We start from the raw sequence: 16,392 nt of genomic DNA, 5'->3' as shown, positions 1-16,392 counted from the left end.
TTCTTCACTTCTTCCAGACCGTTTCTGCCTTTGCACTCTGTTGAAGCCTCATCTCTTTGGTTCTTTTGGCAATTTGTCTTCTCAACACTTAACACATAACTTGCTTTGCTATTGAGGAAAAAACCATCGGCCTTCCATTTCTTTGTTTTCCATAGAGTCTAACTCTGACTAGTTATTACCACTGGGAAAGGCATCCTATTAATTGTGAGGGTACTGGCTTATTGGACTTCATAATACCGTTGAGTATCTTCTGGTCTCTGGGATTTCAAAGTGCTTCAAGGAGCTATAGTTAGAAAGTCATTTCTACATGGCAGAGAAGGCTCTGCGGAAGGGAAGTCTGAGACAGCTAACTGAAGATAGAATTCACTTTCTATATCCCATAGATGCTTGGCTTTATGCCTCCAAAGCACCACGTGAAACAATGATTTGATATTTTTGCCGTCCACCCGAACTGCTATTGCCTCATATCAGACTTCGGTTTTTCAGGAGTGGTCTTCCTACCTTTGGTGCTGAAGTCATCCACCAGCAGAATCTCCTTGATGAGATGTGGAGGAGAGCGATTAAGGACACTATGAACAGACCTAAGGAGAGTGGACCACACTTCATCCACAAAGCACATGATGACGCTGGTGGTTGGGAGGTTATCGTGAACGAGCTGCTCTGCACACCTGGGCCAGGACATAAGCAGGACTCATTTTCAAAATAATGAGATGGTTTTCCAAGTCACAGAGGGCAATCGTATATAGATACACATACTCTCACATGCTCTCTTTATCTGTTTGTGTATCTGTCTGTCTGTCTATATATCTGTTTATTCATTCATCTATCCAACATCTACTATATATATATCAATGATGATTTTATCATGTGTTTTTCTTGGGGAAGGTTATAAGCAAAATAAACAAGCAGAGTAAGAATAGCCAGTAACAGTAGTTGCTGCAAAAGGACTAGCAATGCAAGACAAGATGTGAGAAGTCCATGTAGTGGCAACTCGCTGTAGTGGACAGGAAGGACATAGGCTTTGCAGGTGGTTAGACACTATTTTGAATCTCACCCCCAATATTTCCCAGGTCTTTATCCATTGATACCATATTTAATCACTCTGTATCTCTACTTCTACATCTTTAAAATTAGGTAAAGTTTCTTATTCAACAGAGCTTTACAGTCTAGTGAGAACACACATGAAATGTCTAGCACAGTTCCTGGCATAGGAATTCACCAAATGGTAGCTAGTGCTATCCTACTTAGACCAGATACCACAAGAGAACACTCTGACTTATTTAATGTTACCAAGTAGTTTCTGATTGCCCTTCCAAAGGGCCTCCTGCCAAGTGCCAAAGGAAATGTTTTTTCTCCCACCTTGCATGCGAGTGTATTTATGGATGTATATGGAGATATATAATTAAACTCTTCATCTTCTCTATTTAGGGGTTACTTGCTGAGACTTTCTGTGCTACAGAGTAACCACAGTTGAAATAAGTCCTGGGATAGAGAGGAGGATAAGGCTACAGTGGGAGTTGGTATTCAGGTGGGTTGTAATTGGTCTTGTTTTTTGTTTTTCCACACCCTGCAATGTGTACTGCCTCACTGCTGACATTCTTCCACCCCCTGCCTGTTACTCTTCATAGGAGGGTGCTGAGTGGAACCTCACAAAGAGTATTTGCCATCCTCTAACACAACTATTGTTATGATGTCATAATTAAATTACAATGACCATAAATAAATATTATAGGCATGCTGTATTATTTCAATTTAAACCAACAACATCTCTTCCCTTTTTTAATGGATGAATAATTGAAATCATGGCAAGGCAATTCATGATTATACTGTTAGTAAATGGCAGAGTTGGGACTCAAACTCTGGTCCAGTCTGGCTCCAGAAATAGCCATTCAGGAAGCCTTAAGTTTTCAAGAATAAAAGAAGCTGGCAGCAGATGTAGCATTTTGTGGGAGCAGGCACTTCTGCCAGACGACATAGCTACACTTTGCTTCGTCCCTAAAAAAGAAATAGATAAGAGCAAAAACCATAGTAAAACCATATTTCCATGCACTCACCATTTATCAATAGTACTTAATAAAGTATTATCATGTAGATAACTATAACAACTGTCTGAGATCCCTATTTTTACCCTCTTCTCTAAATAGAGCACACTGAAGCTGGAGAAGTTAGATGCCTTATCCAATATGATTCGCCTAGAAAGGATATGTATGGAAATGTGAACAAATTGTTGTCATTCCACTGCACTATCCTGATTTTTCTGTACTAAGAGCACGGATTTTGGAATCAGGTAAGTATGTGGTCAAATATCAGATCCCCTAATTACTGGCTTAGATAAATTGTGTAACTCTTTTGAACCTGAATTTGCCAGAGATTAAGAACATCCAAGCAGAGATGAAGAATGGATTTATTGTAAGATTAAGTGCAAATTTTTATAAAACTCACCTACTATTTATCTGACACACAGCAGATACTTAAGAAAAGATAGGCAAATCCAGCTTTGGTCTGTACTTTCAATGGTTCCCTAAAGTGGATGGTTATGATACTAACCTACAAAGCCTTATGAAAACATACATAGCCAATCACTAGCCCCAGAAATCCTATCCAGCAGTTCTGAATAGTCCCTGAGAATCTGTGTCTTAAAGAACAAACAAACAATGTAAGTAAAATTCTACAAACAATTAGACAACCCACAAGTTGTGATAGGCCAGTTTGGGAATCTGAGCTCTAAGACAAAGTGGACTTAATTTTACTTAACATCGGTAGATAATCTTAAAAAAAAAATAAGTTGAGGGCTGATAGGAGCATGTCCCGAATCTTCAAGTGATGTAAAATCAAAATGACACATTTTTACCAGATACCCTGATCTCGTAATCAGGTACCCAGTGTTAACATCAACTAGTAGGCAACTCAAACTGATCTGATTCTACATTAGAGATCAACGAACTGGCATTTCTAAATAATGCGAGATATCCCTAAGGGCTGCATTAGTTTCCTGTGGCTGCTGTAACAGATTAAAAAAAAGAAATCTGCCTATCAGTTTCTTTCTCAATTTATCTCTTTCTTCTCACATTTTACTATGAAAGAAAAGAAATACCAGTACACACCCTCAACATCTGACTTGGAATTCTCTTCAGTTAACTATCCAAGTTCATGGCTTACAATTTCTGCTTCCACACAGCTATTGGACACAATTTAGACAAAGTTTCTGCCACTATCTTGTGAGGGTCATTGTCACTCTTGTTTCCAGTATTGTATTCTACACTTACTTCTGAACCCTCACAAGATGCACTTAGAGTGGTTATATTTTTTACCAACATTCTGTTCAAGTCGGTATATGTATTCTTAAAGCGGACAGAAGCTTTCTTTTCTGTACTTCTCACTTCCTTCCAAGCCCTCACCTGTAGCATCTTTAACATGTATGTTTCTACCTGCAATTTCTTCAAGGCAATCCAGGCTTGGCCTGCTGTGCTTCTCAAAATTTTCCCTGCTTTTATCTATTATTCGATTCTTGTGATATTACTTGAATAATCCTTCCACATTTTTAGGTGTTTGTGACAGCAGCAACTCACTCTTTGAAACCAAATTATATTAGTTTCCTCTGGCTGCTGTAACCAAGTTCATAGCTTAAAAAAAAAACAGAAACATATTCTTTCATGGTTCTGGAGGCCATAGCATTAATTTATTGATTTTATTTCTTATTTTCTGCATCCGGAATTTCCTGCTTACTACAATGCTTCTAGCATAGTTACACATAATTAATATTTGACAAATGTGTATTAAATGGGTGGATAAAAAAAATGGAAATGGAATGGAGCTTAAATCAAAAGATTAATGGTGGAAGAAGAGACATTTTTCTTTGAGATAGGAAGAAAAAAGGTGGTAATGTATACAGATGAGTTTATGCACAGAGAAGTTGAAAGAATTTGTAGCTCATGTTGGAGGAAATGTTTGTTAATGTGATAGGGTAGGGCTTTGAGAAGAATAGAGAGTATTTCGAACTGACACTATGAATAATGGGAGGGAGTACTGATCAACTATTTATGAAAGGATTTCTGAGGGGCACTGAGTGCTTTCCTGAATTAGGAGATCTGAAAATTTTAGTCAAAATGCTGGTGTGATTTACTCCACCAGGGTCTGTCAGCCTGAGTTTAGGAGGAGATAAAAGAAGATTGGAAAATTAATCCAAGTCTAGGGGTCATCAGAGCAAATGAAATAGAAAGAAAAATGGTAGAGGATTTTGAGGATACTGGTATAAAATGGGTAAAAGTTCCATCATGAGCTATATGTTGGGAGAGAAGAAGTAAAGCTAAGAGGAGTTTAATAGCCTGAGGAAGACATCAGTGACTCCCTAAGACTCCTCATCTCTAATTTTATAATGCAAATGGATGGAAAATGCACATTTTACACTTAAATACTCCTTACACCATTCGGTGCTAAGAAAAATAAACCAGTTCTAAAAAGAAAGGGTCAGCTGCACAAATTCTGCCTGAGCCATCTGAACCAACATGCCTCTCTGTGAAGTCCTGAGAACTGCTTTACTGTTAAAATTTGGTTGATATTAGGAAATCTAGTTATAAACGAGAATACATCGGGGAGTTAACCTTGTAGGCTAATGCCGATGAATCTTCTCATATAATAATAAATCAGTAGACTTTTGGTCTCTTTTAGAAGGAAGTTCCAAGAAGTGTTGTCATGTTAGCCAGTTTGAAATTAGAGATTGGAAGAGTTCTCAGAGATGTGAGATTTGGGGAGAGGCACCTCCACTAACCAATCTCTGAGCTTCCATTCTCTCCATCCCATCATAGTGCCTTAGTTTTAAAATTAGAAATCCAAATGGGTGGGGTCATGAAGGATTCCACTAGATGCCAGAATCCCAGGAAATAAGTAGGACCTGTGCCAATTATTGGCAGACATGTATTTCAGATGCATTTAAAGAACCCACTGAAGATGACTCTGAGAGAAATTATATTGTACAGGTCACACTGATGCCTGGAAAAAGAGGCAGCATCAAAGGATGGGGAAAAGGGGCACAGAAGGAGCTGAGAGAGGCTGGAAATACAAAGTTACAGAGTGTGCCTTGCTTTCGGTGGCTGAGAAGTCGGGCCACGCTAACATTTATATGTACCTGGTTTCCTACACAACTCAGCAGATTAGACAAGTTTCCAGGTGTCTAGAAAAACTAGCAAGCTAGTTTTGTTTAAAGGCACAGTACATGGGACCTGAAGGGCTTTCCACATTAATGCCTGCACTCTTTTAACGTACTGACAGTCGTCTAGGTCACTACAGGTTGTGAAATGAATTTCAAATTATCCTCCACTGACCAACTAAAAGCAAATTTCCTTTCTTCCGATTTGCCTATTGGAAACCCTGCTTCTGCTGTAGTGAGGGGAGGAGTTGCAGCTCAGGTGAAGTCTCACTTAAACGCAAGCTATTCCTGGGTTTGCAATCTTTTCTGAGGTTAAGAAGTCATATTTTTATTCTAGATGCTCATCCCTTTCACAAGTCAGGTGTTTAGAGCCCACAGACTCCGTGCTATTTCTAAAAACTAACCTGATCTGTTCCGTTTGGGGGAAACCCGGACTTATATCATGGTGGCCAAACCAGGTACCGACCGAATGAAGGCTCTGATGTGACGTCAGCTGACCAGCGCATGGCTGCTACTACTTTGGTGGAACAGCTTTCTGGACTTTCTCTAGACTTGAGAAAGATGAGAAGGGACTGAGTTTTGATTCCTTTCTGACACTTACCGGCTGCGTGACCATAAGTAAGCCGTGTAACTGTGCATACCCTCAGTTTCTTTACTTTCAGGGCGAAGATTACAATGCTTTCCTCACAGAGTGTCTGTGAAGATTTGATGTGATAATGGGCATAAAAATACTGAGTAGGGTCCATAGCAAAAACCCATGTGAGGACCTGAGAGTATCCACAATGCAAACACACACATTTTGACTGGCTACACTGACCTTTTCTCTGGCAAACCTTTAGTTCACATCTGTCAAGGGCTCGTCAGTTATCAAGAAACTCAGGGAGTGATGCATTTTGCCTTTTTCGCTTGTGAGTGCTGAATGCTCAGCCACTAACCTGATTTGAATGTAGTCTGTCCCATAAAGAAGGTTTCAAATCATAAGATTGGGGAAATGATAACATTCTCTCATTTTTATGAATTTTTCATTTTATTCTGAAACCGTCAAAATGTACTATGTGGGTCAAGTCTCAGTCTTCTCAGGTTTGAACAGAAGGTCGTGGAGAATATTTCTCAAGTCCGATTTGCAATTCAACTAGTGCCTGGAGGTAAGCCTTCAGGGGCCGTCACTCTCTAAGCTCTGCTATCTTTGGGAGGATCAGAAGGGGGAATAGGGCATCCCACTGAGGAGCTTCCTCCAGAATTATATTCTTTTCTAGGAGATGTTTGATATATTAGGGCTTCTTGACTTCTCCCTGATAACAGGGTATAGTTATATAAGAAGTTTACTTTTGTGTTTTGTTCTTTCTAGAGTAGACAGCACTGCCATTCCATCAAAATTGCCTGACTGCTAATTTAGAAGATTTCAGTCACACTCACCACCTCTACCCCAAAGGCCTCAGCCAGTTGAGCTGTGGTTTCTGAGGTCGCCTTATATCCATCAAAGCTACTGGACTCTGAATCAACATTCCTCAGTTTAACAATTGGCTATTTTGAGCAGGCAGCTGTTGGAGTGAAATCAGCATGAAAGGGAAAAGAACAGGGTTGATGTCATGTGGCAGAAATAGTTCTGGGTGACGGTCAGGGCTCCTTGGGGGTCACTATGACCTTGAGCAAGTCACTTCCCTTCTCAGACTTCTCTCTAACCTAAGGGACTGGATTAGATCAACTTTGATGCTTCATCCAGTAGTAACATTCCGAGATTGTCTATGCAGCTTGAGCCTTGTTCACCTGTAAGTACTTCCCTCTGTGTCACAAGACCCTTGAGACCCACATTTTCTCACTGGTCCTTAGAAGAACCTTAACAGAGTTCTGAGGGGATTTGTGCTCTGCTTACTTTCCATGGTCTCATTTCCACAACACTCCCAAACTCATGTTGGATTTCCTTCAGTTTCTTAATGGATTTTTTTTTTACCCTTTTCCCCCACTTCTCTGACTCCCTACCCTTTCAGGTCTCTGTCTCTCTCAGGCCAGGTATAGGGTCTCCCTTCCTTACTCTGGGAATACCCTGTGCTTCCACAAAATGTTCTGCTGGCAGGGACCTTGCTCACATGGTAAATCACCTAGTGGGAGCTCAGGGCCATTTGCTGTGGTTGACAGCAGTTTTAGACTCCCCTTTGCTTAGTGCTGTATAGAAAACACTTTCCTACCAATTTTCTCTCTGAGGAGGTAGCTGATATACAACACTAATTCCTTTCACACAACTCTGACTCATGTGTAAGGAAGAGGAAGAAAGATGTTTTAATTTCTGTCAAAGTTGTATGATTATAAGGAAGCAAAGGAAAAGGAAGGAGGAGCTGTATCCTTATGGAAAGAGGACTGGGATTAGATGTTAGGAAATTTTAGCAATTTGGCTTTTGGCTTGCAGGGACAGCAGATACATCGTCCATTCTTCTCAAGCCTCGGCCTCATTTTCTCACCTGTAAATCATCTGAGTGATAATATGTCTTTCATAGCGTTGCTGTGAGGGTTGGTTGGCATAAAAGTGTGCATACACATACACTTATAAAATCTACACATACATGTGCACACACAAACACAGCATTGCCTAGAACATAAATAAGCACTTTTTCGGTGAGGCCCCGCAAGCGAGAATCCCCTTATTCAGACAGCCTCGGCCAACACAGGAGAGGTGAGGGTGATGGTCACTCTGAGGCAGGAGGAGCTGGTTCAGGGAGAGAGCCAGCCCCAGGTGGTGGAATCTTTATGGAGTGAGGAAGAATCAGAAGCTGAAGTTTGGGTTCCAATGATGTCACTTGTGAGCAGTTGGACCCTTGGCCAGAATACCTTTCCTTGAGTTTTTTTTTCTACCCCCTCATGTCTTCAGGGGATGTAAAGCTTACCAGTCTGGCACGACTATTGTAAGGCTCAGGTGGGAAGGTGTGCGTGAAGGATGAACGGTAAAGGGAGCCCCACTCCTGACGGCACTGAGCAGACAGCACATGGGAGGAAGGGGACTGCCACCAGTGAATTATCGGCCGCTGTCTAAAAGCTCAGCTGCCTCTTCAAGGTCCAGTTTCTCCATAGGCAGGGCTGAGACGGTGACTGTCCCCACCTTGAGGAACGGTTTTGAGGATCAGATAACAGGAGGCAAGTCGGGAAGGCCCTTGTAAATACTGTTTCTCAGTACCACTCCTTCTCACACATGTCCATATAACAACATTTTAGAAGCGGAGCCAATTTTGGAGATAATTTAGTTTGGAATAATGTAGACTTTTTTTAAACATAGAGGGGACTCTAAAAAGCTCCTTTCATTTTGAAAGCAAACAACAAAAGAGAGCTTCTAAACACTGTTATTTCCCCCCAATTTTCTGACCCTTGAGCAAACAGTGTTTCATTCTTGAGAGGCTCTGCGGGGAATGGGTCACCCAGAACAGCCCAACAGGTAGTTATTTTCTGAGACAAAGCGTACCCAGGGTTATAAGGCAGCCAGAGTCTGATAAAATGAGGCCGGCAGTTAAATTAGGCACATGGACTAGATGAGTAAAAGAGAAGTGTAAAAGGTTCGAATTCTTACATTTATTCACTCCTCTCTCCCAGGGACTTTTCTGGGTCTTTGGCAGTATTTAGGGGAAAAAGTCACTGATCTGCTTTAACATTTCTCAGTTTTACATAATCAGGCACTATTTCACTGTTTTCTTCTGAGATAGTAGCAGAAATGTGTTTTGTGTCCTCTGATCATCTTTCTCCTTACTGCTCTCGAGTGATGGGGAGAGTGGGATAAATAAACGTATTGAAAGGCCCTGTGTCATCTTTCAGCTATGTTTAACCTTTGTTATGCTGTGGTGTAGCCTGTAGCATTTAAACAAATTTTGCTATTTATTTCCTGCTCTCCGACATGACTTTTCAGTGAAATAGCACGCTGTGCTCTAAAACACAAACACGCAAATGTGCACCAATGTACATGTATACACACACACACACACACACACACACAGAGCTCAGAAGCACCCGAAATGACCCTTTTAAATCATCTTATCAGATGTTTCTTTCCTGCTCCTGTTTAGTTTCCCAGGGAGCTCCTGCAGTCAGTTTTAGCTAATATTCCCTTTTCACTGTTAGTCACAAAAGCAGTCTCCTTTCATCAATTAAAATAGCCACGCTGTGTAAAAATAAAGAATATGAACTTCATTTAACTTTTGAGTTTCTGTTTTCTCCCAGCCAGATAAACTTTCAGGAGCCTGAACTTCAGAAACATATGTGGTCGGTTTATGTTTTCTCTCCTGAAGGCTCCTCCTCCCCTAGTAATTTATTAGTTACGGTTTTTGACCTCAGTAGGATTGAGAGGGGAGGAAGGAGTGGAAATTAGCGTTCTAGAAAGGTTTTTCTTTCCCCTCAGTAATTTAGACTGGTCTGTGGCAAACGCGTGGCGCTATCCTTTCCTTTTCCTATGCGCCCAAAGAGAAGTCTCTGCAGCTGTGTGGGAAGGAATCAAGTCATTGGTTGACACTCCCGGCTCTGGGCTAAGAGAGTAAAGATCAGTTTTAATTGCTTTATAAAGGGGCTTGCCGGAGTTCGGTAGGAAAAGCAAAGCATTAAATTAAACAACGGAGTAACCTCATGACGACGCAGCAGTGGTAGGACAGCATGCTATCATTCTTATTGTACTTTAAAAACTAAATGCTGGCAGCAAAAAAAAAAAAAATTGAGTCATTTTTCTCTAAAACAGATTCCGGAAGTGCACTCTTAAAATAAGTTCATTTTTGGAGTGTGATCTTAACTAGATCGTGGCAGGCCAGAAGACAGACATCTTGCCATACAATGGCCCTGCCTTTCCCATAGATAGGACCACGTTTTAGCAAAATCTGCGAGTATTGATTATTGCTGACTGAAACGAATTTCAGTAGTTGAGAGCAGGAACTGTAAGGATTAGCTCTTTATAAAGAAAAAAATTAAATATGGAACTTTAAAATGACTATCAAAAATTTTTATTTGAAGCATATAATAGTCAAAAGTTCTAGGCAAAAATGAAACTGTATTTTACTTACGGACACCAAGCATTGTTATAAACAAAATAAGGAGATTTTTTTCTCCCCTGAAAGTCAAAACATTAAAAGGAAAAATGAAACAATGAAATTATGGACTGAAGAACAAGTTCATAGTGTTAGAAGAGGATGTATTTACCTTAAGCCAGATACTAATAACATACTCTATATATCCAAAATGAAAAATTAGGAAGCCATTATTAGTTTATAAAAAGAATTATTGCATGCCATATTCAAAAACATTTCTGAGAAACATATCTTTTAAAGCCATATTGTTCATGGCCAAGGGGGGCAGAAAATGAAGGAAAAGACAGAGTTTCCTGGAGAAGCTTATACTTTCACTGAGGAGGCAAAAAGATTCTTAAGGCTCAAGTGAAAGAAGAGCACATGATAGGGAGTATTTCAGCGACTGTGGGCATATTAAAGGTTGTTGCAACTTAGAGGTCACAGTCAAATCATGGTCTAAGAGGAGATAAGCTGCAATTGGGTTTTGAGTAATGTCAGACCAGTATGCGTGGGAGAAAAGGGTAAGGATTTCGCAGGGTGAGGATGGTGGAGCCAGTAGTAAGGCACCAGTTAAGAGGAACAGCAGTGGATGGTACTGACCATGATTGCAGGAACATGTAATGAGATATTTTCCTAATGCAGAGACCCCATAGTAGAGAGAAGGTCATATGCAGAAAGCTCCAGCTATCATGCAAGGGACAGAGGTTAGGGTGACACTGAAAAGGAGACCGAGAATAATGTTGATGACCGACAGGGGTCCTTGTGCTTTTGGAAGAGGCCATGACTGCATCTCAGCAGCTTAGAAATGGTTCTCCGGGACTCAGAAGAAAAGGAGGGAAGAGGAGCTTTGGAAAAGAGAGTTTGATTTTGAAAAGAGAGCAGGTGAAATTGTTCTGGACATCCTGTTTGTCTCCTCTCCTTCTCAGGGCCAACCTCATCCTGGCACATCAGTTAAATCATCCTTAAGAAGATATTAACATGGGCGCCTGGGTGGTTCAGTGGTTTAGGCCTCTGCCTTTGGCTCAGGTCGTGATCTCAGGGTCCTGGGATCGAGTCCTGCATCGGGCTCTCTGCTTGGCAGGGAGCCTGCTTCCTCCTCTCTCTCTCTCCCTGCCTCTCTGCCTACTTGTGATCTCTCTCTGTCAAATAAATAAATAAAATCTTAAAAAAAAAAAAAAAAGAAGAAGATATTAACTCTACTGGTACTGGTTAATATCTTTACTCAGGGGAATTGAACTTAAAGGAACGTACTAGCCAATCTAGCAAAAGGTTTTCATCCTTTATTTGGCTCAGTGTGTATTCAATAGGCAGTTAGATATGCCGGTTATTGTGTTAATCGTTCCATAGCAGTGCATTTTGGGAAATGTAAAGAGCAGTGAGGAAGATATTCCCCAGAACTCTTAAAATTTAAGGGCTTCAGTGGGTTGCTACTGTGGCTAATTTCAAGGCAAGCCCTCCTGTCCTCCTGTGTCCTTATAGATCTCTCTGTCTCTCCCTCTCACATGTTTTCTTATTATATTCTATGACAGTTTTCCCCTTATGCTGACTTCTAAAATGTATTATCTTCAAAAAATCTTAGTGTGTGCATTCTTGTAAGCCATTTCAGATACTTTCTGAGCAAGGCTGAAAATAAATAAAATCAAAATAAGAAGACTTCAAATCGTGCCAACCTGATGAATCAAATGTTTTTCGTTTGTATTTTTTCCCAACCTTTATCCATATAAATCCATAATTAGCACATATTTATAGTCAGGGTGTTCGGGTAAAAGAGAAGAAAAATAATTTACCCTCTTTCAAGGAAGAGTGGCACACACGGGCTGTAAATACCTCAGCGGGCCCTCTGCCTAGGATCCCCGGTGGCTACAGAGTCACCTCCCTCCTGTTGGCGTGGAGTGTCAGGGAAGCAGCTTGAGGAGAGTGCCTATGTTTAGCCAAGGTGGGTTGTGTGATAAGAGGGAGGGGGCCCGGCCACATGCTGTCTGACTCATCCTGTCAAGCACACGTGTCAGCATCTCCTCAGTTGGGACAGTCTCCATCAGAAGACTGAGCCTGACTGTGACTTTTCTGCCACCTTCACCTTCCACACACCAATTTGCAGAACCTAATAGGTGCTGGGCACCGCTGAGCCTTCAATAGCTCAGAGGACCGATAGCCTCATGATTACTTGCTGCCAGCCCTCACACGATTGCCCTTTCTCTGGTTTGGAACTGCAGCCTGAGCTTCTGTGCAGTGCCTGACACTTCCCCAGGTTCCAAAGCAGTCTGCCAGACCACCGAAAGGACATCAAAATGAAGCTACTTGACCTACTGCTTTGTTCTCTGGCATTTTGTGTTCCAAACTGGCAAATTTACATATGCGTACGTAAATATATGTGTGACATGTGATATACAGGATTTCAGATCAGAGCTGGTCCCACATAATTTTTAGGATCCTTTTGGGGGGTAATCAACCAAAGATAAAGAACACAGCATAATTCCGAGCATGGATTTTAATAATTTCTTTACATTTACTGCTCTATGACCACAGACAATATAATTTCCCATGGCCTCGGTTTTATCATCTTAATTTTGGGCATATTTGTGTTGTTCTCCAGGTTCTGAGTTTTACCAGCGTCAGGGACACGAGTGGCACGGTCCTTAGCCTAGCAGGCATTGGTGCTTGACTGATAGCCACCTGCCAGTGGCCGAAAGAGCTGAAGATAGATAGACATCATCATGAAGAGGCTCCTCTTACTAATAGGAGAGGCCCATCTATATCTGCCTTCCTCCTAGTAACTGGCCACCTAGATCAAAAACAAGAGTTTTTCACTGAGGCCAAACAAGGCCATTGGCTTACCTACCCAGGTGCTAATTCTGAATTATGGCATTCCCTAATTCCAACCTGAAGGCAAGCATCGTTTGGCTCAGGAACTGACTATCAAGGCCTACATGGAACCGTATCATCAATTAATGGCTAGTGAGCATATGACTACAAAGTACCCTCACTTAGAAGGGGGCCAAAAAGAACCGAACCAAACTGCATTTGAATCAGATGAGATATTTGTGATTTGATCCACTTCCTGGTGATGTAGTTACAGGACTTTAATTCATTGAAGAACTGGCTCGTGAAGGCTCACTGGGCAGCTTTGGAGCTGTGCTACCTTGGGAAAGTGATAAAATTTCAGAGGGCCCTCATCTCTGAATTTGAACCCATCATATCTACTGGCTCCTATCTGGGGGCTCGTAGGCAGTTCATGTGATGTGTATGCAGGTTCTTTGTAAATGGTGAAATTCTAAACATGTAAGTGGTTGTTTATATGCTTTTATACATCCTGCAGGTGTTGCAAGCTATTAATTGATTGACTTTTCCCAACATTATTTTTCCCTCTATAACTAAACTCTTATAATATCTACCATCCCACCTACAAAGGATATTAAATTTTAGGGAGTAAAGTCATTTCTTCAGTTGCTATTATGGTGATCATTAGGTATGATAAGGTGGACTTCTGCTGCTTAGAATATAATTCCAGGGAGGCCTAGAAGGCTCCTTTTTTATGCTCATTTCCCAAATACATCCCTGGCAAACTTGCTAATAATGTAAAGCTCTGAAATTGAGAATTCACGTCATTGTTACTATTTTTAATGGATTACATTTTAAGTTCTACCATTCATATAGACCTCATTAGGAATTAAGTTCATCAATAGTTTTAATAGGTTTTCAGCAGAGGAAAGGAATGGGGCATGAGCTAATAGGGGTGAGAGCCAAAGTCTCAGAGAAGTTAAGTGTAGAGAGAGAACACAGTAGGTATGCTCTATCCGAATTTTTCTCTATGTGAATGGTAGACTATCTGGGCTCTGTCTCACGATTAATGTTGCTTTCCTTCTCTAAGTGACCAAAAATATGCAAAATTACCTAGAAATAAATCTTCTCTACAAGGGCCAAAATACTTCAGGTGGAAGAAAGAGAAGAGAAATGGATCTTACCCAGCAGGTCTTGTGTCTTCAATGGCTCGGTCCACTGGGATCAAATCGCTGAGGTAGACATTGAAGTTTCCTTCTTTCCATCTTCTTTCTGCCTCCTTCTCCTTTCCACGGGGAACCACTACAGGCCGTCCAAACTGGCCTGGAGCTTTGGGGTCCCTTGGAGAAAGTGTCACATCAATTCTTAACACATGGTGCATTCCATGTTCTTCAGGTAACAAGGCTTTTATGTGACTTTGGTTGAGTTCTGGAGGTTGGGCCTTGGCAGTCAAGTTGATTCTTGCTGGCTCTAGCCCCTCAGCTAAGGCTTGGTGAGACTGAGATACCATTGTTCTCTGTGGAGCAAGTGTGGGGAAAGATGTTTCACTCCTATTCCCAGAAATGTGTTTCCCTCGGCTTTCACCCAAAATAATAGGGAGTACAGTTTTGTTTATAAGACTGGGGGCCTGTTTGGAGTCTGTCTTGAGCTCCTCCTCCTTGGTTATAATCACAACGTGGCTTTCAGAGAAACTGAATTTCTTCCCACCAGCCACTTTGGCTCCATCATCCTTTGGCAAGCCTCCCAATAGTACTTCGTTAATAGATTGCTTCTTTGAGCGATTTGAGTTGGCAATAAACTTGGAAAAGGGAAGGCTCCGATTGGCTCCGTGTTTGTTTGAGTCTAGTTCTCTGCTCTGAGTCTCAGTTTTATTTAAGGCTATGGCTTCCCTGGACTTTGGCAACAGTGGGCCGGCAGGGTGTGTCCTCTCATTTGCTACTGCCTGTGATTGCTGCTTTGATCCATCCATATTAGGTTTGATGGTCACATTTGGATTTCTTTCGGCTGCTTGTTTTGATGTGTCACTGCTGAGACCATGACTCTTCTGGGCTTCCTGGTTTACACCGACAGGTCCCGCGTGTACAGAGGTTTCGGCCAATTGAGTTTCTCTTGCAGCTATGAATGGGGTTTTCTGAGCCCCCTGAGTTCTTATTTGCTTTGCCAAGTGGCGAGAGTAGGCTTCAGGTCTGAGGTCCTGCCTCTCTGTGTTCTGCTTGGTAAAAGTCACTGGAAGGGTCTGTAGATACTCAGGATGCCACAAAGGGGCAACCTTGCCCCTTCCTGGGGAGTTCTGCATTTTTCTTTCCTTCTGGGTTTGGTCCAAGTCATCCTCAACCTTGAGCATACTCTTCTCAGTTTTTCTAAAGTTCTCTTTGCCCCATATGCCCCTCCCGTGTCCCCTCAGTGGGGGCTTCATCTCTTTTACGCTGCTGTAAAGGATCTTCATTTGGTCTGGCTGAACCCGAAATCCTACCTGCTCCCTCCTGACGATGTCTTCCTTGAGGACCCGAGTGTTGATCTCACTGAATGACAGGCGGAGAGCTGCCATGTCAAAGAGCAGCCAGATGACAGAAGCGACAAATATAAATGCCAGGACTCGCCCACTTCCTCGGAAAAACTTTCGAATCTTGTTCATGGTGCAGAGGCTTTTCTTGCTGCCTACCCTCCCTTGGAGCCTGCTTACCTTGAGTGGAGAGAGAGCTGAAGGAGCAGCAGCAGCGGCAGCAGAGTTGCCAGAAATGCCCCCTCCCCTGAACACAGCAGGAAACAGCAGTCCAAGAGGGGAAAGCTCAGCTCCTACGGCTTGTCAGTCTCTGCCTGCGTGGCATTTCCCAGCGGAGCATCTGTGCCTGCTCAGCTGGCCCCTGGCTAAACCGTGCTAAACACTGTCCTTAGGTCACTCTGGGAGCAGTCAGTTCCAGCCACCAGACAGTTCAACATATCACTTGTCTCCCTGAGCCCACGTCCACCGTCCTATGAGCCCAAGAAAAGGTGGGGGCCGGGCTGGGGTTGCCACTTCTCTCCTCCCAGCGCTCTGCTCCGTCTGTACGCTGTAACTCAACACCACTTCTCATAAGGAAAACATTTCAAGCCATTACCCAGAAAACTTCATTCAGCTCTCACCTTCCGTGTTATGTGAGAGTGTGTATGTTTTTTTGGCAATTAAAGGGAAAGAAAACTTGGAGGGCATGTGTTCCTGGTTTGTAACCCCACCTACCCCATGCCTGCTCATTAACCCTGTTGTGCCCAGGTCTCTGAATGATCTGGTCCAGCAAATGATCTCTGACCTTCCCGTTTTGGCTTTGAGAGGCAACAGCTTAAAGAAGGGGTCTAGCATGATCTCAGTTCCAGTAGTGGATATTTAATCCAACGGTTTTCCTTGAGTGAGAAGCAAAACGTTTCTTATAAGTCAATGGTGTTTTCAAATGACTCTATTTTCAT

The 16,392-nt window shown here is 42.1% G+C and overlaps 1 protein-coding gene across 1 annotated transcript in view; it reads right to left on the bottom strand.

Moving 5' to 3' along the window:
- GALNT5 (polypeptide N-acetylgalactosaminyltransferase 5) overlaps positions 1-16,050 on the bottom strand; it is a 44,065-nt gene extending 28,015 nt beyond the window's left edge. Inside the window, exons 1-2 of the mRNA XM_046019190.1 lie at positions 14,136-16,050; positions 502-668 (exon numbers count right to left, since the gene is read on the bottom strand). Of these exons, the coding sequence (XP_045875146.1) occupies positions 502-668; positions 14,136-15,586 (1,618 nt within the window). The 5' untranslated portion in view covers positions 15,587-16,050. The remainder of the gene's footprint in view (positions 1-501; positions 669-14,135) is intronic.
- Positions 16,051-16,392: the final 342 nt, after the last annotated feature.

Source organism: Meles meles, chromosome 9 (assembly GCF_922984935.1).
Source record: "Meles meles chromosome 9, mMelMel3.1 paternal haplotype, whole genome shotgun sequence".
Lineage (NCBI taxonomy): Eukaryota > Metazoa > Chordata > Mammalia > Carnivora > Mustelidae > Meles > Meles meles.
The sequence above is the reverse complement of the archived record's forward strand: the minus strand, read 5'-3'. Positions and strand labels throughout refer to the sequence as shown.